This window comes from Camelus ferus, chromosome 33 (assembly GCF_009834535.1).
Source record: "Camelus ferus isolate YT-003-E chromosome 33, BCGSAC_Cfer_1.0, whole genome shotgun sequence".
NCBI lineage: Eukaryota > Metazoa > Chordata > Mammalia > Artiodactyla > Camelidae > Camelus > Camelus ferus.
The window spans coordinates 14709451-14737278 of NC_045728.1; the positions used below are offsets into that span (position 1 = coordinate 14709451).

The 27828-nt window shown below is 38.6% G+C and overlaps 2 protein-coding genes and 1 non-coding gene across 3 annotated transcripts in view; 1 reads left to right on the forward strand and 2 right to left on the reverse strand.

Moving 5' to 3' along the window:
* The window catches only part of NXPE2 (neurexophilin and PC-esterase domain family member 2), a 47928-nt gene extending 25370 nt beyond the window's left edge, over positions 1-22558 (reverse strand). Inside the window, exon 1 of the mRNA XM_032472561.1 lies at positions 21911-22558. Within this exon, the coding sequence (XP_032328452.1) occupies positions 21911-21930 (20 nt within the window). The 5' untranslated portion in view covers positions 21931-22558. The remainder of the gene's footprint in view (positions 1-21910) is intronic.
* NXPE4 (neurexophilin and PC-esterase domain family member 4) overlaps positions 1-27828 on the forward strand; it is a 39803-nt gene that overhangs the window by 3845 nt on the left and 8130 nt on the right. Inside the window, 8 exon segments of the mRNA XM_014556776.2 lie at positions 16514-16617; positions 17322-17466; positions 17643-17748; positions 23853-23936; positions 23938-24584; positions 25304-25365; positions 26748-26830; positions 26832-26955. Of these exon segments, the coding sequence (XP_014412262.2) occupies positions 17653-17748; positions 23853-23936; positions 23938-24584; positions 25304-25365; positions 26748-26830; positions 26832-26955 (1096 nt within the window). The 5' untranslated portion in view covers positions 16514-16617; positions 17322-17466; positions 17643-17652.
* On the reverse strand, positions 11870-11976 carry LOC116661222. Its single transcript, XR_004317040.1, has one exon. It is a non-coding gene; the product is annotated as a U6 spliceosomal RNA (small nuclear RNA).

Below are 27828 nucleotides of genomic sequence, written 5' to 3' on the forward strand. Positions count from 1 at the left end.
TATGCTTCTGGGTCAGGACAGATGCTACCACCCAGTTTCCATTGCACAACATAGTGATTTGATAGTTCTTATTTCTATAGATTTCAAAATGATCACCACAGTAAGTCTAGTCATGATATGTCAACATATGATATTGGATAGTTATTGACTATATTCTCAACACCATACATTGCATACCTGTGATTTGTTTATTTTGCAGCTGAAGTTTTGTACCTCTTAATTGCCTTCACTTTTTTCTTTTCATTTTTATCTTTCTGATTTACATGTTTTCACTTTGTTTTTCAACATTTTCACTGATGTATCTAAATGTGGATCTCTTTATACTACCCTAGTTGAATCTGGTTGAGCTTCATGGATATGTAGATTAGTGTTTTTTAATTGAATTTGAGAAGTTTTCAACAACTATTTCTTCAAATATTTTTTCTACTCTTTTTTTGCTCTCCTCTTCTGTGTTTCTCCCATTATGCATATGTTGGTGTGCTTAAAGTTGTGCCACATTATCTATGGGGATCTATTTATTTGTCTCATTATCATTCTATTGCTCATAATATAAATCTCTATCAATTTATCTTCAAACATAGTAATTTACCAATTCAGATCTACTATTGAACGTTCCTTTTCAGTTACTTTTCAACTCTAAAATTTCCACTTTGCTAGTTGTTTCTTTATTTTTTAAATAGTGTCTCTTTATTGATCTCTCTTTGATGAGATATCATCATAATACCTTTCTTTAATGTCTTTGAGTAGAATTTCCTTTAGTTCTTTGAATATACAGGCATACTCAGTTTATTGCACTTTGCTTTATTGCATTTTGCAGATACTGCGTTTTTTACAATTGAGGGTTTGTGGCAACCCTCCCTCAAGCAAGTTTATTGGCACCATTTTTCCAACAGTATTTGCTCACTTCACGTCTCTGTGTCACATTTTGATAACTGCAATATTTCGAACTTTCTTCTTATTTCTATTATTATCTTTGTTATGGTGATCTGTGATCATTGACCTTTGATGTTATTATTATTGTTTTGAGGCACAATGAACTACACTCACTTAAGACAGTGAACTTCATTGATAAGTATGTGTGTTCTGACTCCTCCACCAAACTGCATTTTCTCCTCCTCTCCTCGGGCCTCCTTATTCCCTGAGATGCAACAATACTGAAATTAGGCAAATGAGTAACTCTACAGTGGCTTCTAAGTGAAAGGAAGATTCTTATGTCTCTCATTTTAAATCAAAAGCTGGAAATGATTAAGTTTAGTGAGGAAGGCATGCCAAAAGCTAAGACAGGCAAAAAGCTTGGCTTCTTGCACCACAGTTAGTCAAACTGAATACAAAGGGAAAGTTCTTGAAGGGAATTAAAAGTGCTACTCCAATGAACACACAAATGATAAGAAAGCCAAACAGCCTTATTGCTGATACGGCATATGGCATTTTATTTGTCTGGATAGAAGATCAAATAGCCACCACATTGCCTTAAGCCAAAGCCTAATCCGGGGAGAAGCTCTAACTCTCTTTAATTCTATGAATGCTAAGAGAGATAAGGAAGCTATAGAAGAAAAGTTTGAAGTTAGAAGAGGTTGGTTCATAAGGTTTAAAGAAAGAAGCCATCTGCATAACACGAAAGTACAAGGTGAAGCAGCAAGTTATCCAGATGATCTAGCTAAGATAATTAACGATGGATGCTATACTAAACAAAAGGTTTTTGGTGGAGGCAAAATGGCCTTATATTGGAGGAAGAAGCCATCCAGGACTTTCATAGCCAGAAAGGAGAAGTTAAGGTCTAGCTTCAAAAGACAGGCTGACTTTCCTGTTAGGGGCTAATGCAGCTGGTGACTTTAAGCTGAAGCCAGTGCTCATTTACCATTCCAAAAACCCTGAGGTCTTTAAGAATTTTGTTATGTCTGCTTTGCCTGTGTTTTATAAATGACACAACAAAGTCTGGATGATAGCTCATCTATTTACAGCATGGTTTACCGAATATTTTAAGCTCACTGTCTGAGACCTACTGCTCAGGAAAAAAAAAAAAAAAAGATTCCTTTCAAAATATTACTGCTTATTGACAATGTGCCTGGTCACCCAAGAGCTCTGATGCAACTGAACAACAAGATTAATGTTTTCATGTCTGCTAACATAACACCCATTCTGCAACACATGGATCAAGGAGTAATCTCAATTTTCAAATCTTATTGTTTAAGAAATACATTGTGTAAGGCTATAGCTGCCATAGATAGCGATTCCTCTAATGGATCTGGGGAAAGGAAATTAAAAATCTCTGGAAAGGATTCACCATTCGAGCTGCCATTAAAAACATTCATGATTCGTGGGAAGAAGTCAAAATATCAACATTAACAGGAGTTTAGAAGAAATTGATTCCAATTCTCATGGATGACTTTGAGGGGTTCAAGACTTCAGTGGAGGAAGTCACTGCCAATGTGGTGAAAATTGCAAGGGACCTAGAATTAGAAGTGGAGCCTGAAGATGTGACTGAATTGCTGTAATCTAATAGCAAAACATTCATACATGAAGAGTTGCTTCTTATGGATGAGCAAAAAAAGTGGCTTCTTGAGATGGAATCCACTGCTGATGAATAGGCTTGAAGATTGTTGAAATGGCAACAAAGGGTTTAGAATATTACATGAACTTAGTTGAAAAGCAGCAGCAAAGTTTGAGAGGATTGACTCCAATTTTGAAAGAAATTCCACTGTGGGTAAAATGCTATCAAACAGCATCGCATACTACAAAGAAACCATACACAAAAGGAAGAGTCAATCGATGTGGCAAACTTCATTGTTGTCTTATTTTAGAAGTTGTCACAGCCATTCCCACCTTCAGCAACCCTGATCAGTCAATATCTATCCAGGCAAGATGCTTCACCAGCAAAAAGATTACTACTCACTGAAGACTTAGATGATAGTGTTTCTTAGCAATAACGTATTTTTAACTAAGGTATGTACATCTGTTAAACATAATGCTATTGCCCACTTAATAGGTTACACTATGGTATAAACATAATCTTTATATCTTGGGGACCAAAGGACTCATTTGACTTGCTTTATTGTGATACTTTATTTCGTGGTCTAGAACTGAATCTATCATATCTCCAAGGTATGCCTGCATTTATAATGGTTGTTTTGAAGATTTTGTCTACTAGATCTGACACCTTGGTCCTCGCTGGGGCAGTTTCTGTTGTTTGCTTTTCTTCCCCCTGTGTTGGGGTCAATCTTTCCTGTTTCTTTGCATGTCTCATATTTTTTGTTGAAAACTAAACATTTCAAATAACGTATTGAAGTAACTCTCTACGCTGCTCTCCCCCTCTGGAGCAGGGTATTGCTGTTGTTTGCTTATTTATTGTTGTTAATTTGTTTAGTGACTTGGCTGGACTGTTTTAGTAAAGTCTGTTTGCAGAAGCTGGAATATGTAGTCTCTGACGTTGCTCCTTAGAAGGTGTAACCCTGGGAATGCACACAATCCCCGAGGTAACAGTGGTTTTATCAGGCTCTCTTTGACTATCTCTTATTCTGTGCTCTCTGTTAAGCTGTCTGCATCTGTTGGTATAACACCCAGCTGTTAGGCTCCAGTAATTGCGGATTGATGGCTCCATTATTTTTGACCAATCTGATTAAATGTGGGCCCCTCTGCAAGGGCAATCTTTGAAATTAGAAGTTGAGGTTTGTTTCAACTCCAGAGGGCTCTTAGCTGCCTCTTTCCATGGCTCTCTCTGATAAACTAGTCGGTCTATGGTTTAGCTTATTGCTCTCAAGTAACTACCAGCCTCATCTTAATTGCCTACCAGCAGTATCTGTACTGCTTTTGAGAGTGTCCTAAGGCTTGAACTTCCCAGATAAAGTCGATTCGATTGGGGAGATCTTTGGAGTATTCTGTTCTGTATCCTGCCTTTCTAAAACCTCTGCTATTGCTCCAGAACTGAGGACTGGGACAGTAGCCCACTGTCTTCAGAGGGACACACTAGCTTTGTACACAGATCTTCTCAGCTTGTCTCTTCCAGCAAGTAAGCTGGAGTGGGGGGTGATTAGGGCCCAGTATTATTAGCCTACCACATCTGGAATAGAGTTTCTTCCCTATAAGCAGAGGCTAGAAGGAGGAAGAGAGTCCCTGATTTCTCAACCATTCTTGCCTGGACTAGAGCTTCTGCAGCATGGAGCTGGAGAGGTGAGAAATGCTGGTGGCTTGGCCCTTTTGGAGAGATACCCTCCACTGGAAGCTAGGGAAAGGGGATGCCCTGTGTCCTTGGTCACACCCACCAGCATGGAGTTTCTGTCATTCTCAGTGGGGGGAGTGGGGAGGATAGGTGCAGGAAGGAAGCACTTCATGTCTCAAATGCTATGAACTATTGCTGTTCTTACTGAGAGCTAGTAGATTTTCTTTTAAACATGTTTGTTAATTTGCTGTATGCTCTTAGGATAAGTTAGTATAATGTCTGGAGACTTTAAATCTTTGTTTATTTTAGAATTTTCACCAGTTCTGGTTGTTTCACTGGAAAGAGGGACCATGTTGCTCCTCAAACCACTGTTCTGAAACTTGTCTCTGGATTATTACTGTTTTCAAAGTCAGCCCTGAGCTTTTCTGTGCAGCTTTAAACGAGCCCAGCCCTTCCAGCTGCTGCTTCGTGGAGCTGGGAATCGGATGAGCTAAAACGTCAGAGATGCCACTCTTCTTATCAAGGTTCAGAAGTTTTTCTCAGACAAATTCTTTTCTATTTGTTGTATGCATTTGGTTAACTTCCAGAGTTCTGAAATGGTTGTTTTGGATAATTTAGTTCAGTTGGTTTTAGGCGGAAGGATTTGCCAAGGTTCAAATTCTCCCATTCCACAAGTCATGCACTAGTAGTCTGTTTTTATACTTACAGTGTCCATTAAAGGATTTTTTTCACATAGATGTTAATAGCAGTTTTATTTTTTTAACTGAAGTATTGTTGATTTACAATGTTGTGTTAGTTTCTGGTGTACAGCACAGTGATTCAGTTATAAATGTATATAGTCCTTTTCATATTCTTTTTCACTCTAGGATATTACAAGGTATCCTGTTCTATACAGTAGGACCTTGTTATTTCCATTAAAGATTAACAAAGTACTTATGGATATTTTATAAAGAAAAATATATAGTCACAGTCCCTATCCACACCCGTTATCTTTCTAACTTGCTCCTTTCCCCACTTGTCTTCTGTGTCTGACCAGGCTCTAAATTACCTCGTGTTCATTCATGCCTTCATGGCTGTGCCCTTCCTCATTCTTCCCTCTGGGGTACCCTTCACTCTCTTTCACTTGCTTAATTCCTACCTATATCAATCAGGGTCCACTCAAGAAAACAGAAACCATACACTAGATATTTCAACAGAGAGAAGTTACATTGGAGAATAAGTTAAACAGATATTTCAAAGAGCCAGAGGGGAAGAACAGTGAGCTACGTGAGACAGTAACCGCCAGAAGCAGCCACCACCCCAGGGCAGGGGGAGCAGAAGGAGGAGGTGGGGTTATCAAAACCCACAAGCTTTAAGGAGGGGCTCAGGGAAGTAAGAGAAACTAAGAAGTGGGTACTACCCCAGTGGATGTTGAAAGTCTGAGGAGAGGACAGTAAAGAATTAACTCTTGAAGAGCCAAAAGAAACTAAATACCATTGCCAGAATGAAAGGCAGTTTATGGGTCTTCACTGGCAAGGAACAGGAAGCAGACAGGAAGGAACAGTCCCTGTCTTCTTTCAGTCTTGAAGTCTCTCTCTAGTGTCCTAGCAGGGACCCACCCCACTGGGGTTTGCGAAGTCCCAGCCCTAGCATCACAAAGCAGAATATAGAAAGTTGGTTTGGAGTTGGGGACAATAGTGTAGTAACAGGCACACTGTCCATCTGCCTAAATTTACCTCAAATGTCATTTCTAAGAAGACTTCCTGGATACCCTTCTCCCTAGTCAAGGCTGGAGCCCATTCTTTGTGTCCCCATAGGACATCAATCTCACTTCTGTCATAGAACTTATCACAATGTGTGCATTTACCTCTTTTTGTTTATGACCTAAAGTCAGGAACTGTGTCTTTCATTCCCATGGCCTCTGTGCTTTAGTTATCCATTGCTGTGTAATTTAGTGGCTTAAATCCATAAACGTTTATTATCTTGGTTTGTGCGGTTAAGAATTCAGGAGTGACTTAGAGTGGTTCTAGCTCAAGGTCTCTTGTGAGGTTGCTGTCAAGATGGCAGCTGGAGATGCAATCATCATCTGAAGGCTTGACTGGGGTTAGATCTACTCCTAAGATGGTTTATTCATATGGCTCCTGTCAGGAGGCCTCAATTCTTCACTTTCTGTTAGCAAGAGGCCTTGGGTCCTCACCATGTGAAACTGCTTGAGTGTCCTCATGACATGGCAGCTGGCTCCCCACAAAGCAAGGAATCCAAGAGAGAAAGCAAGGTGGAAACCATGATGTTTTGTATGATCTAATCATACTATCACTTCCACCAAGTTATATTTGTTACAAAGAAGTCAAGTTCAGCCCCACTCAAGAGGTGGAGAATCAGGTAGTCTCCACTTCTCGAAGAGAAGCATATCAAAGAATTTATAGACAGTACTTTAAATCCAGCATAGTGAGTGAGATGTAGCTTGTTTTAATTAATGAATGAATGGCTTCCAACTGAATAAATACTTAAAAATCTGTCACTTCAAAGTGATGCTTCAAATCAATGTTTTAGGAGAAGCTTGTCTAGTTATTAATTATAATTAGGTTAATTAAAAAACACTTTCTCCTTTTACCTTCACTCTGCTGCTCTGTTTCTAGGTCTTCTGACTTGTAAAGTGAATAGAATGAAATTAGAAAAATTCAGAAAGATTTTTTTTCAGGTTTTAGAAGAGCAAAACTAGTTCCATTACTCTCTGTCAATCAGAATCTGAGGGGGTGGGTAATAGCTCAGTGGTAGAACACATGCTTAGCATGCATGAGGTCCTGGGTTCAATCCCCAGTATCTCCATTAAAAAAAAAAAATGTTAGAATCTGGACCTTCATGAAAATAGCTGTGGGTACTTAGATGACTCAATGGACCATAGGGTTCTCAAAGCACAGGTCGAACAGCACCCAGCATATAGTAGATTCTCAATAAAATTTTGTTGAATTAATGAAAGAATGACTCTTGTTATGGACTGAATGTGTGTCTCCCCTCCTAAATCCATATGTTGAAGTTCTAACCCTCAGTGTGAATATATTAAGAGATGGGGCCTTTGAAAGGAGATTAGGTCGTGAAAGTGGAACCCTCATGATGAGATTAGTGCCCTCATGAAAGGGACCCCAGAGAGCTGTCTTGCCCTCTTTCTGCCATGCGAGGACTCAGCCAGAGTCAGCAGTCTGCAGCCCATCAGAACCCAACGATGCTGGCACCTCGATATTAGATTTCCAGACTCCAGAAATGTAGAATTAAAATATGTTCTTTATAAGCTGCCCAGTCCATGGTGATTTGTTATAGCAACTCAAGTGGACTAAGACAAACATGTACAGACTTCAGCGGTGGGGAGCTCAGATGTTCTTTAATGTCCAACGCTGCATTTGTGCGTCTGAGGGATGTACATATGGGTGTCTTTTGTGTCTGTCTCAGCCTATCAACAGCCAACGTTGTGGACGGGCCCTAGTGGTTCTTATTATAATTGCAAGACACCCTTCAGCAATAAACACCAGGAAACTTTGAAAAAATAAAGGTTAATACCTTGTAGGACCTGGAAATTATATGGCAAACCTAGGGCCATGAGGTCACAGGAGGAGTAGGGAGGGCTGAGTTTCTGCTTTTATTGAGGTTGAGGGTGTGGGCCTAGTGCTTCATAGGTCCACCCTTTATAAGTAAATTTTTCCCCATTTTTTAATTGATATACAGGTGATTGCATTAGTTTCTGGTGTACAGCACAGTGATTCAGTTTTATATATATATTCTTTTTTATTATAGGTTACTGAGAGCCATTGAATACAGTTCCCTGTGCTATACAGTAGGACCTTGATGTTTATCTATCCTGTACATAGTAGTTTGTATCTGCCAATCCCAAACTCCCAATTTATCCCTCCCTCCCCCTTCCCCCCCTAATAACTGTAAGTTTGTTTTCTATGTCTGTGAGTCTCTTTCTATTTCGTAAATAAGTTCATTTGTGTCATTTTGTTTAAGATTCCACATAAAAGTGATATCGTATGATATTTGTGTTTCTTCGTCTGATTTACTTCACTTAGTATGATCATTCTAGGTCCATCCATGTTGCTGCAAATAACATTATTTCATCTGTTTTTATGGCTGAGTAGTATCCCATTATATGTATATACTGCATCTTCTTTATCCACTCATCTGTCAACAGACACTTAGGTTGCTTCCATGTCTTGGCTATTGTAAATAGTGCCGCTGTGAACATTTGGGGTGCATGAATCTTTTCAAATTGGAGTTTTCTCCAGATATATGCCCAGGAGTGGATTGCTAGATCATATGGTAGCTCTTTTTTTAGTTTTTTAAGAAACCTCCATAGTGTTCTCCATAGTGGCTGCATTATTGGTAAATTTAAAACATAAGAGCAGGAATTTGAAGCACAAAAAGAGAAAAAAAACAAGTGACCCAAATAGTCAGTAATCAAAATCACCCAAGATCTCAAAAACAAAGGTGCCTCTGTAGGGGGAAGCCACCTGGTTCTTTGTCTAGCCCTGTGGCTAGCGATGTGTTTATTCGAGATAGCCATCTTTGAAGTGGTTACCCTGGGGATCAAAACTTAAATCAGGAACTTGCGTTATCAGAAAGAAAAAAAAATTGGCAGGATTTACATTACAGGGTGGGTGTGATATGTGTGATAGTATGTGTTTTATATATTTTTTATAGAGGGAGGTATATTGTAAATGGGGGGTGGTGTTTGTTTTTCCTTTGATAATTTTGTTCATCATGACTGAACACAAGTTCAGTTCAAACAAAGGCTGTAAATACAAAAAAACCACAGATACATTAAGAAAGCATTCCAAGACAAGTTGGCATTGTGGCTAATGAAAATTTCTCATATGCATTCATTCTGTCCCAATCTAGAGTGAGACTTGGGTCTTGAAGACCTCTTTAGAAGCCATTTGGCCAAACTGTCTCTGATTCTTCAGATGAAGAAATGAAAGTTATATGATTTACTGAAGGCTATATAGTTGTTTAAGCGATGGACTTTGGATAGAACAGATCTTTTAAACTCCAGTCCAGCGAATTTCACTTACAGCATATTACCATTTCTGGGAAAAAAATACTATTTTTGTTTGAGAGTCCATAGAATACATTTTAAAACAAATCAGAACTGATCTGGGGATACACCTTTTAAATCTTGATAATAATAATCAAATTTTTTTTTTAGGGAGAAAAGTCCTCATCCCCCAATTAAGGATAATTATGGAAACATGGGGTTTTCACTGTACAGAAGAAGACCCTGACATCAGCTTCAGGCCAGCAAAAAATGTTTTAAAACTAAAAATGGTGATGTGTATCAGGGAGATGATCTTGTAAAGAGGAATGAATCAACTACAGGGGAGAAAAGTGTATACCTTTCAAAAAAGCAAAGAACTTGTCAGACAGGTTTTAGAGAGAGAGCCAGTCCTCTCTGATGTCTAGAAGATAGCACAAATCACAAAGAAAAGAGATAGGGCCAGTGCAAAGAACAGCATCGTTGTTCAAAGCTGTGGAAAGAATCTTCAGGGACTGTGCAGTAAGGCTAAAAAGACTGAACACTGAGCAGTTACTCACAAGATGCAGGATAGTGTGGAACAGAGTAGCAACACTGGAATCAGAAAGATGTAAATTCAATTCCTGCCTCTGCCACTATCTTAGTCCCTTTTCCTGTAAAATGAGAATAATAATAACCTCACAGAGGTTTGTCATGAAGATATATGTTTTGGTGCAAGTAAAGGTCCTAGTGCATTGTCCATGTCCAGTAAATGGTAGCTTTAGTTAGGAGGAGACATTCCAAGGAGGAGCTTCTAAATTTGATATTCAGCCCTCCTGAGTCCCTGGATCCTAACTTTGACTTTGCCACCTACACACGCAGAATTATAAATTCTTTCTAACATGCCAAACAACTTCCCACCTACCCTGACTCATATCAATCAGTTCTGGTTCTCCATGTCCTATCCTCCTAACACTCGATGTTAAGTATGTGGGCTTCAGAGAAGTTGACAAAACACTTTAAAATGTACATGTGTCTTTCCATGCTTTGAATCTTCAGACTTACAAACCCCTTTATTTTTAGAATTGATATATTAAGTACTGATAAAATCCCCAGTTAAGTATGACTACCGATAGGATAAACATCATTACTCTGCTCCATAAAATTTTTAAACTTTGAACAAGTTCAGGCCATTCCCTTTTTTGTGAACAGACCATCAAGAAGTGATGAGCGTACAACCACAACATTCTGTCAGAGAGCTTGTTGGAGGAAAAATATCAGCATTTCAAATTATTTATCACATAACTGATGAGAAAACATTTTTGAACTAATCTTAAATAGATATTCTGCGTTTTACATCTAGGTGATGAATTAAAAGTTGTTGAGATTTCCCCTTGTGACCCAGTATGTGATCTGTTTTTCACATTCACACATATTTGAAAATAATGTAGTATCTCTGCTTGTTCCCTTGGTTTCTACCCTATTTTTCTGGGATTCTTGTTAAATGTAGATACTGACATTTAATTTCTTCCCTCCAAATCTTTTAACTTATCTTCCACGTTATTCCAACTCCTTCTTGATGATTTCTGGAGAGTTCCTCAATCTGATCGTTCAGTTTACTAATCTGGTTTTTGTATACATTCTACTCTTGCACTCAACTATCATTTATTTCAGTTATTATATATTTTAGGCCAAGAATCTTCAACTAGTTCTCCCTTTTGACCGCTCGTTTCTGCCTTACAATCAGGCAATCAGTATCTCTTCTTTCTCTCTCTAATGGTATTTATTATGCTTAATTCTAATTCTTGCTCTATGTGGCCCATTCCTTTTTTCCTTTTTTATATAGTGACTGCAATTCTTCAGTGGTCCCATTAATTTTTCATGTGAGGTCATATGTCCTGGGGTTACCAGCTATCAATGGCAATGTCTTCCTAGGAGAATAGGCCAAATTCCAAGCCAGCTTGTGCCCTTGGTAGTGAATTTACAGAGATTCTTAGACGGGTTCTTTAGTTCTAAGAGCCTGTTTTGATGTGTCCTCAACAGCCTATTCTGTTACTCATATACCTATTTCTGAGTGACTTTTCTGTACCTCCACCCAAGCACAGCTTCCCCCAGAGCTGTCAACCTCTTGTGATCTAGTCATCTGAACCAGAGGTGCTCAACCAGAGGAGGGATTTGGAAATACATGAGGGAAATTTGGGGGTTGCTCTAATGACACTCAGGGCACTCAGGGCAAGGGGCTGGGGATAACAAGCATGCTATAAAGCATAGAAAAATCCCACATGATGAAGTAATGTCCCAAACAAAATGACAGCAGTGCCCCTAGGGGCAATGATAGGGGAGAGGCTAAAGTTTAGGACTTGGTTATTTATTTGCACAAGTAGGTTTCTCCTCTCTACCGCCAGGGTCTTCTAGTGGTGTCAGATGCTACCATAGTGCCTGCAGTTAGGAGCTGGAAGATGCTCCTATTTCCCCACCCTACAGTAGCAAGGGGGCAACCAGGGTTCTAATCAGGGCATTGTAAGGAGATTGACAGGACTCAGAATGTTTGTTTCAGTCTTTATCCTGTCCATGGCTTCCTGCCCTGGGTTGGCTCCCTCTTCCTAAACCCTCACCTCCATCAGGCATATCAGAACCCAATCATCTTGGACTTCCTAGGGATTTCTCACAGTTTTTAAATGTAATTTAATTTTCATATATATTTTTTATTGAAGTATAGTCAGTTCACAAAAAATAAAGAATCCTTCACAAATTTGTGTGTCATCCTTGCGCAGGGGCCGTGCTAATCTTCTCTGTATCATTCCAATTTTAGTATCTGTGCTGCCCAAGTGAGCACTCTCACAGTTTTTATTAATACCTGAACGACTCCACCTCTTCTCACTCCTGTGGCGCCTCCAGGATTGGCTCAAGTGAGGGAATCAGCATCCCCTGTTAGTATCCTATCTTGCCACCTCATGGGAACACTGATTATTGACAATATATGGGGGAAAGGGGGACATGGAAAGCTAATTTTGAAAAATCAGAGCAACCAAAGGAAATTTACCCCAGCAGTTAAGTAGATATACAAAGCTGTGTTTAGAAAAGGAAAATAAAACCAAAAAAAAAGTGTAACACTTAAAGATAAAAAATAGACCAATGAGGATGAAGAGCCCAGAAATATACCAGGTATTGATGGCAACATGAAATGACAGAAGTGCCAGCAGCCATCTAACACGTAACATGATGGACTATTTGGTAATTTATATAGTAAATAATATGGGGGAAAATGAATCCTCTCGTGGAGAGAGAGGTTATTTTCTCCACTTGAGAAAGGCTTTTAACTTTTTATTTTGAAATAATTTTAGGGCTACAGAAAAGTTTCAGAAATAGCACAAAGAGTTCTCATATACCTTTCAGCCAGCTTCACTGGATGATAATACCTGCTGTAACCACTGTACAATGCTCACAATGCAGGAAGTTAGCATTGGTATATTAGGGGCTTGTAACCAAACTACAGAGTTTGAGTTTAATCAGCATTTCCACAAATGCCCTTTTCTGTTCCAGAACCCAGTTTAAGGACCCCACATCGCCTTTAGCCATCACGTCTCCTTCATCTCATCCAGTCTCTGAGAGCTGCTTTAGTCGTGCATTTTCATGATCATGCTACTTTTGACGAGTATTAGTGAGTTATTGTCCTCACTAATCTTGTCCTATGCAATCTTTTCTTATAATTAGATTAGGGTCGTGCATTTTTGTCAAGAATACCACGGAAGTGCATGCCCTCCTCAGCACAACATCACGAAAAGAGATGTATCTTATTGCTGCTGATAATAACCTTGACCACATGGGTAAGCTGGTGCCTGCTGATTTTCTCCACTGTAAAGTTACTATTTTTCACTTTGAAATGAACAAACGTATTGGTGGAAGGATATCCTGGTTCCTCCTCAAACTTTCACCCAGGGATTTTGGGATTCACCAGCAGATCTTGAGTATTATAATTATTCCTGCAGTGTTGTAATGCAGAGAAGTGATGTACCTTGACAGTGGGTCTATTTATATTAAGAAATGGAATCTGAGATGTCTGTATTTAAGCTGCTCCACTTCCTTCACATTTTTTTTAATAAGAAAAAACTAGGCATACACTTGCTTTACAATCATATAACTAAAAGGGTCATGGGTAGTGGAAGAGTTCCGGCCACCCCTGAAGGGCAAGACTGATTGCAGATTTTTAACGTAAGTTTCTCCTCACCTATCTGGGAAGTAAAGTCTTAGCCAGGCAAACCTGTTACTCAACATTTGGTCAAAAATTGACTAGATGGCAGATGTGCACTGTCTCCTGTTCGGGCTGTGCAAATCCAACAAAATTGTTCAGGAAACGAAAGACGTAACTGTTGGAAACAAACATATTCATTTACTTAAGCCCGACAATCCCTGGACACTGAAGTATCAAAGTCAAGGGCTTTTGATAAAGAAGCTCACGGCTTTCCTGTGTTTTATTTCTCATTATGGAAAACATGCTGTTTTCTGCCGCCAGTGAATAAAATGGGAATGACTTGTGTTTGCAGTACGTGTAGCTTGTTTCATGTAATTTTAACATTTTTCTCACATTTTAGAATCGAATCCTGCCTAAGAATTTTAAGGGTGAGATAAAAGTCTTCCTCCCAGACCCCCAACGGGCCCCAGTGCCTCGCAGGGACTGAAAGCGTTGCTGAGAACTTAACTGGAGGGGCCTTTAGAACAGGATGCGGCCCTGGGAGTGGGCTTGGTCCCACCTCCGCGGCAGGCTGGGTTTTGGCTGTGCACCACCAGTGAGTGACCTTCTGTCTCTGCTCCTCCTACTTCTGCTGTCTCTACCCTCTGACTCTCTGCTTTGGGCTCCAGCCACTGCCTGTCCTCTCCTGTCTCAAGCCTGCTGGCAGTACCTTGGAGTGGATAAAACTGTGCCTCTGGAGATGTGGCTTCTGGCCTGCCTCTTCTATGTACTGATTTTGTGAACTCAGTTTATATTTAAATGTCTGGTGCCTCGTCATCCTCATCTGAAAATGGTGACGACCTCACAGTGTAGTTCGGAGGGTTCAGTGGGGTTGAGTGCGTAAACCCACAGGGACAGCACCTGGCCTATAACAAGTCCTCAATAAATATTAGCCGTTGTTATTCGATCTGGGGGTCCCTCACCTCTCCACGTGCATGCATCTCTTTCAAACTCCAACAAATAGGAGATCTGAGTGGTAGCCAGTCACCATTGAAAGGGAGCACCCATATTTGGCAGTGTTCTCCTGTCAGGTTCCCAACCTATTGCCTTTGAAAGAGGTGCCCATCCCTGTTAAAAATGACTTAGACATGATGAAGCAACTTTTTTGGTGGGGGGGGGGTCATTAGGTCTACTTATTTATTTATTATTATTTATTATTGTTATTTTATTTTTTAATGGAGGTACTAGGGATTGAACCCAGGACCTCGTGCATGCTAAGCACGCACTCTACCATTTTGAGCTACACCCCTGCCCCACCCGAAGCAGCTTTATACCAGTTTCACCACCTTTTCCAAAGAGGGCTGTAGACATGGCAGTCATTGTAAACTTCATGTGCTTCCCCATAGTATACCTGAAAATGGCACAGAGGCTGTTACTCGTCAATCTGAGCCCATGGTGAGCCGTCTACCCATGTGCCTGCCTCAGCCTTGACCTTCTTCCTCCATCAGCATGGCTGAGCTGCAACGGCCAGTGTCCGTCTTCGTTATATTAGTGACATAGGGTCTCATGCCAAGTTCCCACTGCTGGAACCTTGAGACTTTTTGCTATTGCCTCTTCCCCCATCCTTGCAGGCACAAGGACCCTCTCCTTGTACTCAGAGCCCGTGGACACAAGACTTCCTACCGCGCAGTGCCGCCTTCTCGGCAATGGGGTGCTTCTTGTTTGATCCCTGAGGCCACGGCCGCCATTTCCCGAGCTTGTGGCTCAGTCCCCACTGTGCGCTCCCTGGGTAACCGCTTTGCTTTGCCTCATGCTGACAGTCTGCCCATTTCGCTTGGGCTCGTTTAGACATGGGCCAAGGTAAGACACTTTTACTCTACTCACCGCCCCTCAGCAACTCCCACAAAGAACAGATGATCTCCTGGGTTATACTTTATTGTGTAAACTCATGGCTCCATGCTCCCACCTCTGACTGAGCTCTCATGTTCCAATCCCTCATTTAGACCCATAAATGTAGGGGAGAGGAAACTAACTACTCAGGCCAAGATGATAAGGAAAGCGCACAGTAACTGCAAAGACAGCACATATATGTGCTCACACCAGGATTCTGAGCAAGCACCCTGGTCTCAGCTCTGTTTCAGAGCTCATTAGATGACCGGGAAAAATCATTTAAACTCTCCTGTGTAATCCCAGTTCTTTAAGTCAAGCACATCTGTTATGCCTACCCAAGGGTAACATTAAATATCAATACTGATATAACCAAAGGAAATTAAAATCCATCAATCTATGTGTCTCAGAGTCGGCTGTGAACTTGGATGGTTGCTGGTACCAGTGTCCAAGGAGGAGCCAAACCACACCTCCAGCAGCTTTTCCAACAGTCATGTTGGAAAGACATAAAGAAGTATTGTTAAGGCCAGTTGGGGCATGACCGGGGATATTGGAAGGATTATCAAAATACACAAAGACCCTTGTGAAACAGGTCTTCATTCTTGCTTATACATATGAATGGAAGGATTGAAGGTGACGTATGAGGATATTCAACTTCCTGGGTTGGACGACACAAGTGGAAACGTGGCAGGACCCACAGTGTAGGCAGATACCGCTTCCTGTCGGTGCCGGTGCCTTCATCCTGGGGACCTGTTCTTTCTGGCATCATTTCTATCATGTCAAGAATACAAATCCCAGCTGGATTCCAACCCATGACTGCAAGCTGTCACTCTGTTGGTCTGAGAGCGAATCAGTAGCGCTGTCTTGCCTACATGGTATTTGAGGTTCTTTCAGTTTCACTCAGCGAATTTTATTGAGTGCTTAGTACATGCGATAGAATATGCAGTTGAATCCTGGCAATTAGGTCTTAATGACAAGGCTCAGATGGAAACTAGGCGGCTCAGTTTCCCATGGGTGGCTATTCACTCAAACTTCCAGCTTCATCCACTCTTTGTCTTGTCAGGTATTTAATGCACACTTACTAAAATTAGACTAAAAAGTCTCAGAACATTAAAATTATCTAATCCACTAAGAACTTATTTTCTCCTCTCCACCGCTGCATGAAATGACAACTTTGCCTGTAATCCAGGCACCTCCCTAAGGTGGAGCCAGCAGGCCTGACACTCACCTTACCTGAAACAAGCAGGTTGGGAATCTAAGCTTTAAGCGTGCAGACTGTAACTTACACTTACACTTGTGGCTTGTTTTGACACAGAGGAGACACACTCCAGCAATACATGGTGGCTTCAGAGCAAAGCCTTAACATCCAGCTCACCACAGTTCCTGTGTATGGGATTGAACAATGTCTATACACTAAAGGTATGAACATATCTACAAAATTGGGCATCTCAGGGAAAAGGGTAACATTTATTCTTGGGTGCAGAAACTGCTAATGTCCATGAGTAAACTGGGAATCTAGAGTAGGAGGTACTTCTAAGGGAGAGTAAATTTTGAGAGATGGAAAATTTTAGAAGGGTAGCGTTTAAGCAATCTGATGTTAAAAGGTAACCTTGAAATTCCAGGACCAAGACAGAAATTAAAATGTAATCAAAGAAAAACACTGATAAAGCCAAAAAGATTGTTTAAAGAAAGAAAGAAATCTGAATTTTAAAATAAATCTTTTCAAGCTTGACAGGTACGAGGAAGGCTGGTAAGACAAGGAAGGGGGACATTTGAACAGATTAGTAAAAAGGAAATTGGTAAAATCAAGTCACATTAAAAGGGTCTCGGAATTTGTAGATACTGACAGGCATATGTAGAATAGATAAACAAGATTATACTGTACAGCACAGGGAAATATATACAAGATCTGGTGGTAACTCACTGTGAAAAAGAGTAAGACAATGAATATATGTATGTTCATGTATAACTGAAAAATTGTGCTCTACACTGGAATTTGACACAACATTGTAAACTGACTATAACTCAATTAAAAAAAAAAGATAACTCTGAAAAAAAAACCCAAAAGGATCCCGGAATAATGTGCTTATCAGGATCAGTATCGACAGCTCTTTGTGTTTAAGGAAAGAAAACAGGAAACCTGTTAGTTGGCATATAACCTGGAAATTTCAACAAAGCAGGAGCAACCTTGCATCCTTCAGGCCCTTAGCTGCTCAATTTAAGAGTCCACGGAAGGCTGCGTGTCTGGAAACAGTGCTTCTCTTGAAGGTACGAGCTGATAACCAAAGGCAGCGGGGAGACAAGAGGAGGGATGGGCAAATGTTTATCAGAGTAACTCATCTAAGGGCAAAAAGAATCAGGAAGGATAAACTTTTCAAGTATTTCTGCATTCCTTTTCTGGTTTTGTTTTGTGTTTGTGCTTGTTTTTGTGTTGTCTCTTATAGGATCCTAATCATGACAATGAGAATGACAAATCATAAGTCACTGTTGGTACTGTTGCTTATATTAGCCTCCTGGATCACTTTTACAGTTTTCCGAAACTCCACAGAGGTAGGAATTGCTTGCTCCCTATGTTTTACACAAGTCTATTTTTATTTGACCCTTTACCTGTTCTAGCAAATTCCAAACAGACCTATAGATTGTGCTAGGAGAGTTTCTACGCTTATGCAAACTTTGAGAGCCAACATAATTGATAGCCATCATTGTGCAACATGGGAGGGGATGATATTGTGTGTGTGTGTGTGAACACATACATTCTTCTTTTGTATAAGGAACTTCTGAACAACAGAATATTTTCACGTTTATGTAATAATGTTTACCTGTGTATTTTTTTTTTACTGTTAATGCTTTTTGAGTACTAATAAACCCTTGTCTACTCCAACATCCAATTATTTATCTAAATATTCTACTTAAAGTTTCAAAGGTTGCTTTAGACATTTCACCCTGAGATACACCTGGATTTTTGTTGCTCTCTCTTTCTTCTATTTCCAGATGGATAACCACTTTTTCAGCTTTTATTTTATTTTATTTTATTTTATTTTTTGGTGGTGGTGGTGGAAGGTAATTAGGTTTACTTATTTATTTACTTATTTAATGGAGCTACTGGGGATTGAACCCAGGACCTCATGCATGCTAGGCATGTGCTCTACCACTGAGCTATACCCTACCTTCCTCAGCTCTTTTTATTTTATAGCCCTTTCTTTCCAAGCTGATTATCATGTCATTTTGGTTGTGTATCAAAACTTCTAATAAGTACAGGTCCCTTCCTGGGCTCTTTGTTCTATTCCATTGATCAATTTGTCTTCCCTGTATCAATGCCCCATGGCTATAATTAACAGAGCTTCATAATTAGTCTTGAAAACTTGTAGGTCAAGTTACCCTTACTTAATCTACTTCAGCAGGTTTTCAGCCATCTTGGACCTTCACTATCTTACATGTTTTAGACTCAGCCTGTCAAATGTAACGAAAAGTTCTACTTAAATTATATGCCATATAGATCTATATTAGCCATATAGATCGAATCAGGAAAACTGATGTTTATAGTATTATTTTGCTGTCTATCAACATGTAATAGCTGTCCATTTATAGGTCTTCTTCAAGACGCTTCACTAAATTGTATAATTTTTGCATTCAGGTCTTATACATCTTTTGGTAGATTGATACCCAGGTACTTTATAATTTTTTGATTGCTACTGTAAATAGTGTCCTTTTAAATAAATTTCCTAATTGCTTACTGCAGCATAGAGGAATGCAATTGACTTTTTTATAATTCTTATTTTTTATTGAAGCATGGTCTATTTACAATGTTAGTTTCAGGTATATAGCAATGTGATTTGGTTATACATATATATGTATACATATGTATATATATAAAACATATTTGGTTATACATAAGTTATACGTTATTTATATGATATATATAGTTCAGATTCTTTTCCATTACAGCTCATTACAAGAAATTGAATCTAGTTCCCTGTGCTATATGGTAGGTCCTTGTTGTTTATCTATTTTATATATAGTAATGTGTATCGATTAATCTCAAACTCCTAATCTACCCCTCTCCCTCCCCTCACTCCCTGCCATTCCTCCCTGGTAACCACAGTTTGTCTTCTATGTCTGTGAGTCTATTTCTGGTTTGTAAATAAAATTTTTATCTTTTTTTTTTGAGATTCCACATATAAGTGACATCATATGACATTTGTCTTTCTCTGTCTGACTTAACTTCACTTAATATAATGATCTCTAGGTCTATCCATGTTAACGTAGCTGACTTTTACATATTGAACAGTAAGAGTTTACTTTCCAAGATCTCTGAAGATTCATTAGTTCATAGATACAATCTCATCTAGCATCTTTCTGAGGACAGAAAGTATACTGGTTCTAAAATTCTGTTTTGATTTTTCTAGTAATTCTGTTCCCTTCGGTGTCTTCTCTTTATTGAACTTGATGCGTCTCTCTCATGAGTTGGCTTTCGTGAAAACATTTGCTAGTTCTTGGTTTTGTGTACACTCTTATACTTGAGATTCTGTGGTGGCCAGTCTGGAGCGCCATTGCCTGTTTTCTCCAGCACATTCGTGGCAGAGATGCAAAAAGCTGCAGGGCAATATATGTTCCCTATTTGTCTAGGCATTGCCAGGAACAAAGGGCCTATTGACCTCTCTCACTTAAATATACATAGTTTTTACTCACACCAGAGTAAAAAGTCCTGGTTCCTGCCTGGCCCAGGTACAGATGGGAAATGGGAAGGTGTCAACCTTCCTGGTTTGTCCTCCCGTGGGCTCCCCTTCACCACCTCTCATCAACCCCCTCCACATTGGTGATGTCCTTCGAGAGATTTCCATAGATTGCAGAATCCTCATCTACATGCATTTAGAGCTATGATTTCCTTGCTTGATCTAATCTCACCTGCCTTTCATTTTTCAGGAGATTGCTTATAAGTCCTGGTCTACTTTAAGCATCTCTTCCTATTTCCCAGAATAATTAGAAAAATTTTTTAAAGTTCTTTTCTTTCTTTTATAGGATTTTATTATGGTGGGAAAGCAAAGCTAAAATATACCTAGTCCTCCTTCTTGAATCAGAATGTTCCAGTTTTTTTTCTACCAAAAAATTCTGTGCACAGAATAATATTCTACCATACTGAAAGTCACTTACAATTTTCAGGTGAAGTTGTAGCAATTTAAAAATATCTGAATCCCTAGTACCTCTTCTATCAGTCAATAAAAATATCTGACAACATACTGTGATGATTAAAAGATGTTCCTGAGATAATATTTTTCAGATCCTCTAGGCCCTTCCTCATTTTTTAAATTTAGTTCCTGTAGCAACTACTGAGAGATTTCAGTTTCTAATTATGATTGTGGGTTTTTCTGTTTCTCCCTTTAGTTCTGTCAATTTTTGTTTCACATATAAATAGATGTATGTGTAGGCACATACAGTTAAGGTTGCTATGTCTTCAGACAAACTGACCCTTTTATCTCTGTGGAATGTCCATCTTTATGTCTGGTGATACTCTTTGGCTTGAAGTCTACTTTAACATTAATATTAGCTTTTTTATTCTTACGTGGTACACAGCTCTCTATCCATTTACTTTCAACCTACAAGTATCTTTATACTTAAACTACGTTCCTTGTAGATAGCAAATAGTTGGTTCTTGCTGTTTTATCTCTGCCTTTTTAAAAAGTTTTGTTTAACACTCCATTTAAAAAACAGATTTCTTCTGTATAACGCAGGGAACTATATTCAATATCTTGTAATAACCTTAATGAAAAAGAATATGAAAATGAATATATATATATATATATATATATACATGCATAATTGGGACATGAGGCTGTATCCCAGAAACTGACACATTGTAACTGACTATACTTCAATTTTAAAAAATCCATTTATTAGATATCATTCTAATAAAACACTTTTTTCCTAGACTGTATTACATAGCTGGAAATATAACAGCTTTGCCTTTTTATAAATGAATTATCTCAAATATTCATTGATTGAAAACTCACTTAGTAAAATTCTTCCAAAATTTGATAAAACTGTAAGTTTTAATGCCAAACCATAACTTTTAATATCAAAATATTTTAACTATTTCAAAAATATTGATATGCCAGTGAATGCATTGATAGTAAAACATTATTTTATTTATACATACTGTCCTTAAAAATATGCAAACTCTACTCTTTCAAAATAGTATTTTCTTTTGCATTTGGTAATATTAATTTAATCCTAGGAAGAGTTTTATCTCTGCCTTTTGATGGAGTATTTAGTTTATTTACTTTTAATGGAATTATTGATATAAGTGGATTTAGGACCATCATTTTGCCATTTGTTTTCTGTTTTGCCATTCTGGTTTTATTCCTCTGTTCCCCCTTTCCTGCCTTATTTGGGGTTGAGGGTTTATTTTGTTTTGTTTTGCTTTGTTTTTACTATTTCCTTTTAGTTTCTCAATAATTTTTATAGTTCTAACTTGTTTTTTGAAGTGATCTTTCTAGAGATTACAATGCATATTCTTAACTTTTAGAGTTAATATTGTGCTAATTCACTTAATCTGTAATAACCTTTCAATCATTTATTTCCATTTATTCCCCACCCCATTCTTTATGCTATCATTGTCATATTATTATAAAATTACAGTTTTTAAATAATTACATGCATTTTAAAGAAATTGGGAGATAAACACATAGTATTTTATATTCATCCATATACTTACCATTTCTGGTGATTGTTCATTTCTTCCTGAAGATCTGTGTTTCTTTTTGGAGTAATCTGACTTTAGCTTGGAGAACTTTAATTAGCACTTTTTATAATGTAAGTCCAGTGTTGTCCCTTCTTCCAAGTTTCAACTCTCCTCCAGTGTCTGTCTGCTTGTGGTCGCTCTCCAGTGCTCTCCAGAGAAGTTTCTTTTTGATCTGCAGCTTTTTGCTATTACTTATAGGAGCTCTCCTGTAGTCTAATACAAGCTACTCCAACTTTATTGTTCAGAGATATTGCTATGATTCACCAAGCTCTCAGTAAATAGAATTACTGGTCAAAGATAGTGACCACTGTCAAAGGTGTTAGTACACGCTACAGAATTGTTTTCCAGAGACTTGGTGTCAGTTTGCACCTGAACCAGCAGTAAAAGAGAATTCTAGCCATTAACTTCATGCTCGCAACACTGGGTAGCTCATTTTTAGAGACATTTGCCTGGGATTAAAACCTAACTCTGTTGCTGACCAGCTATGCAAGCTTTTTTAAGTAAGTTACTTAACTTCTCTGTGAACCAGTTTCATTATCTAAAAATTGGCTCATAAAAATTAACACCTTATGTGTTATTGTGAGGATTAATGGGCTAACATATGAAACATATGAAAATATTTAGAATGTTTTAACATATGAAAAGCATTTAGAATGGCACCAGGCAAATACTAAGTGTTTTCTATTCTATCTCTATAATTTGATAAATAAAAAAGTTTTTATTTTTAAAAAGCTCAACACGTCAAATAATAAAACAGTAATAATGTTAATCATAGTAACCTAGTCCATACGAGCTCCTCTGCCTTTATTGGAAATTTGGGGATATTACTATGAAAGATTTATACTAAAAAGGGTTCTTTTCAAAATTATAAGTAATATTTTGAGAAAAGCTGAATTGAATAAATATCTAAAAAGATAGGAATAGGTAAAACATTAAGCTATATTCACAGGCTGGAATATTATGTGGGCCTTTGACATAAGGTGGAAAAGTTTTTAATGACACTATTTTTTTAAAAAAATCAAAATTCGCTGGTAAATATTCAACTTGTTCACAATCATATGAAATGTATACAGATGATGAGAGAAAAATCTCCAAAATGTTAACAGCAGTTGTCACTGGTTGTCATGATTGTGACTGATCTTATTTCCTAGAGAGTTTTGGCTTTTTTTAACTTTAAATAACAAATCAATGTTATTTTATGATTAGAAAATATAGATTTTTTATAAGCCTATGTTTCTTATGTCCTGTTAGCTAAAACAAGCTGAAAAATATCAATAAATATTATAGAATCTTTAAACAAAGTTGTAAAAAAAGAAATTAAAAAAATAGATAATTATAATTTTCATAAAAGCACCATTCATCTTAAACATTTTCTTAAGGATTTATTTAAATGACTGAATTCTAGTTTTAAGACAAAAAATAATATAATAATAAACATTTGTTTTCTGCTATATAGTTAAAAATTTTTTTTCTCATTTGGTTTTCACATATGTCCAGTAAAAGTATATATTTTTTATTCTTATTTTTTATTGAAGTGTAGTCAGTTTACAATGTTAGTTTCAGGTGTACAGCAAAGCAATTCAGTTATACATATACATACATTTTTTTTTTCCAGATTCTTTTCCATTTAAAAGTATATTCTGTGATCACCACGTTAAGGAAGAAGATCCCAGGGCTCTTTGGGTTTGAGTGGCTCATTCAAAATAGATTAGCTGGTGAGAACTGGAGTCCCACCACCAGATCTAAGGAAAATCACTTTTCCTATGAAACATATATGATGATGAAATATCAATAGCATTTTCATTTTTGTACCTCCCATGATTTTATAAAAGATAGGAGTTGGCTAACCTACCAAAATTATTACATTAAATACGTACATTTTCTATGTTCTCCATTGTATTCCTTGTCATTTCAGTTATGGACTGCACTCAAGTTGCCCATCTCCCTCCCTCACTGGAATTTCTTCATGAAATCATGTCCTGAAGCACCACTGAATCCAAGTAGTTTCACCAAGAAAGACTGAGCTGAGAATAAAGAAAATCATGGAGAAACTAGACCAGCTGATCCCCAACAGACCCTTCACCCACGTGACCTCCACAACCAGCGCCAAACAGAGCAGAGCCACCATCCTCAACCCTCAAGACACATACTGCAGGGGGGACCAGCTAGATGTCCTGCTGGAAGTGAAGGACCACTTGGGACGCAGGAAACAATATGGCGGGGATTTCCTGAGGGCCAGGATGTCCTCCCCAGCCCTGAAGGCAGGCGCTTCAGGAAAGGTGACAGACTTCAACAATGGCACCTACCTGGTCAGCTTCACTCTGTTCTGGGCGGGCAAGGTCTCTCTGTCTCTCCTGCTCATCCACCCCAGTGAAGGGGTGTCGGCTCTCTGGAGGGCAAGGAAACAAGGCTACGACAGGGTGATCTTCACAGGCCAGTTTGCCAATGGCACCTCCCAGGTCAATAGTGATTGTGCCCTGTTTTTAAATTCAAGTACTGAACTCTGCGAGTACCTGGATACTCGAGACCAAGAAGCCTTCTACTGTGTGAAGCCTCAACACATACCCTGTGCTGCACTCACCCACATGCGTTCCAAGAACAAGAATGTTTCTTACCTTAGCAAACAAGAAAGGAGCCTCTTTGAAAGGTAAATTATTACTTCTGGAGACTAGCTGGGCGAATATACTAATGATTTGCCGTATATGTTGATCCAAATGAAACTGCTGTGAGTATATCAACTTTGGGACTGTACGTAAACAAGGACCTACTGTACAGCACAGGGAACTATATTCAATATCTTGTAATAACCTATAATGGAAAAGAATCTGAAAAAGAATAGATATACATACGGACATGTATATATAGAGATATATGTATATATAACTGAATTAATTTGCTGTGCACCTGAAACTAACACAGCATTGTAAATCAATCATACTTCAATTTAAAAAAAACAACTTTGGGACTCTGTGAAGAGCCATTTTAGAAAAGATCTGTGAATTCATTGGGGACAGTGCCCACTCACCAGTAGTCCCTAAATATTTTGGAATTTTAACACATCATTGAAATGAAAAATACAAACAGAATAAAAATTAAAAGAGGATGAGAAATATACACATGTGAATATGTATGGGATGTAATATATTCCTTCTGCGTCTCAGTAAATTACCTTGTACACTTTCTGGGGATCTGTATTCCCTGGACTAATATGCAAAGAAATGGAAATTCATATAAATGGCCTGAAACCGTGAGCACAGTAGACAATTATTATCACGAGAAATAACTAAAGCATCAGGTACTATGGCTTCTTGCGTTTCCTGATCTTGGGGCCACTTGCAGATTAATTTCTAAATTTGTTTCTTTAAGGTCAAATGTGGGTGTAGAGATTATGGAAAAGTTTGACGCCATTACTGTCTCCAACTGCAACAGTAAGTTCTCCCCGTGTTTGATGGGTGGTCCTTGGTCCTAGTCCCATTTAAAGGGTTTCTTCTTTCAAGGGACTTGTTCACTGTTACCAGTCCTATTGTTACACTGCTCATCAGGCTTGTCTATGGTGGGCCAAAATACCAGACCCCTAAGTGCATAAATGATTGGGATCATAAATCAGTTTTAACAAATCACTGTAACTTTCATCATCTACCTACTTATTAGGCAACAGATTACCTGCCCATCAGCCACAACAATCTTCAAATGTCAAAACTCCCTCCCTGGGACTAAACTGTAATAAAATGTTACTTTAAAAAAAAAAAAAAAACCCTCTCCCAATTTATACTTAGGTCTTTATCTCCCCAAACCACCACCATTAGCACTTCTCACATACTAAGAGCCCAAGAATCACCATCTAGAAGTTTCTAACCTGCCATCTATAAATCAATTCATTACAATTTCCCTCTCTTTGTCTCTGCCACTTTTCAAACCATTTTAACATAAAAAATTGTATTCCCACACTTATATTTATTAATTGCTCTTCAATTCCTTTGGCTCAAAACGTCCTAGGAAATCCTACCTAAAATGATTTAAGGCAAGAACATTTCTGTCTCTTTAAGTTCAGCATTAAGAGCTTGCTAACTGCTGCTAAACTCGTTTACACAGAAGTGTACATAGGTACCTAGAGGTAGAAATGGCATTTTCACCCAGGATATACAAGCATGCTCATACTGGTTATTAAAATACTAAACTACCTCCTTTGGTGAATAATCACTGCCCCACGCCCACCAAGGTTAGATACTTCAGTCTCTCAGACTCCCAGACTCTTCACAAACCAGTGATTAACAGGTTAATACCTGTCCAGCCGTAGACCCACAGGACTCTGCTCCAGCCTACAGCCATATCTTCGTGGACTATCCAAGTCCCAAACCAAATTAGTTGCTAATTTTTTTATATCACCCTGCACTTAAAGGATTTATGGTTTGATGGTGGCATTTAAAACACTATGACAGTGTGTGACAAACGAGAGTAAAGTGGGATAAAATGACAACATAATTCAGTTTTTATTACTAAGCAAGACTTGATGATCTTCCTTTCATAAGAAGGCAAACAAATACTTAAATGTTACCGAGAAGGCCTTTTTTTTTCTTGGAAGAAAATATGTTCTCTCTAATGTACATTAATGGGTGTCATTTAGAAAATTCATATCAGAGAAAAATTTTACTGAAAAATAACTATCCCATTAAGATGATGATGCTTCAAGAAGACTTTTCCACCACCCTCATGCCCTGTTAAAAGGATACTTAGAAAAGATGGTAGGTTCTTAAATACTGATGGGTAAAATGATATTTCAGAAGGTCTTACCCTGTTGATTCTTTAGCAGAAAAGACAGCTCCAGTGCCAAAGAAATGCAAGTTTGGAATGACATCGACAGTCCCCAGTGGACATGTCTGGAAAGACACCTGGAATCCCAGTCTCTTGTAGTTTGGCTCCGATTGAAATGAAAGAATGCCTGAAAGGAAAATTCGTGTACCTCTTGGGCGATTCCACGATCCGCCAGTGGATGGAATACTTCAAAAGCAGTATCAACAGTATGCCTCTGTCTAAGCTGTCATTCCTTCCCCGTTCAGAAACTTCTTCTTCATTTCCAGGGGAGAAAGGAATACGGGAAATGTCTCTTCTTCTTCATATTTCTTTTTTTTTTTTTTAATTGTTTTTATTTGGGGGAGGTAATTAGGTTTTTATTAATTTATTTATCTTTTAATGGAAGTACTGGGGATTGAACCCAGGACCCTGTGCATGTTAGGCACATACTCTGCCGCGGAGCTATCCCTTCCCCCTCTTCTTCATAGTACTTATTTTTTCTTCCTTCCTTTTCCTCATCGATGAACTAGAAATAATAACAGTATCTGGTCATTATGGGGATTAAATGAGGTGATGGTTATAAAATATTTAACACACTCACTGCAAGGCACACGGGCACTTAGAAAGTGCCTTGTAAACAAAAGCTATTGCAATTATTATCATTAGTTGATGTCAGAGTTGGGGCTGGAATCCAACTGCTAGAATCCTAGTCCCACTTGTTCCTTTCACTAAACCAAGAATTCATCAGCGATAGCTCAGAATCCACTAGCAGATCTTAGCACTCTTACCTGGACAGCTGTCACTTCCTGCCCTCTGTGTCGTGGGCCCTGGCTCTTATCTGGGACGGTGCAGCTGGTGTGGCTCTCCTCTGGCCTTCCTGCCATGATACCGCTCCTGTGATCTCCAACTCAGAGAGTAAGCTGACTTTCCCAGTGAAAACGGCAAGTCAGTAGCACCGGCCCCCCGCCCCCAACAGAAGGGGAGAGTTTTAAATTGTGACCTCTGGTAAATGACTAAACTCCTCCAGACCTCAGTTTCCTCATCTATAAAGCTAAGGGTCTGATGATAACTTAGCATCACGTTCTGTAACAGTGGGTCTC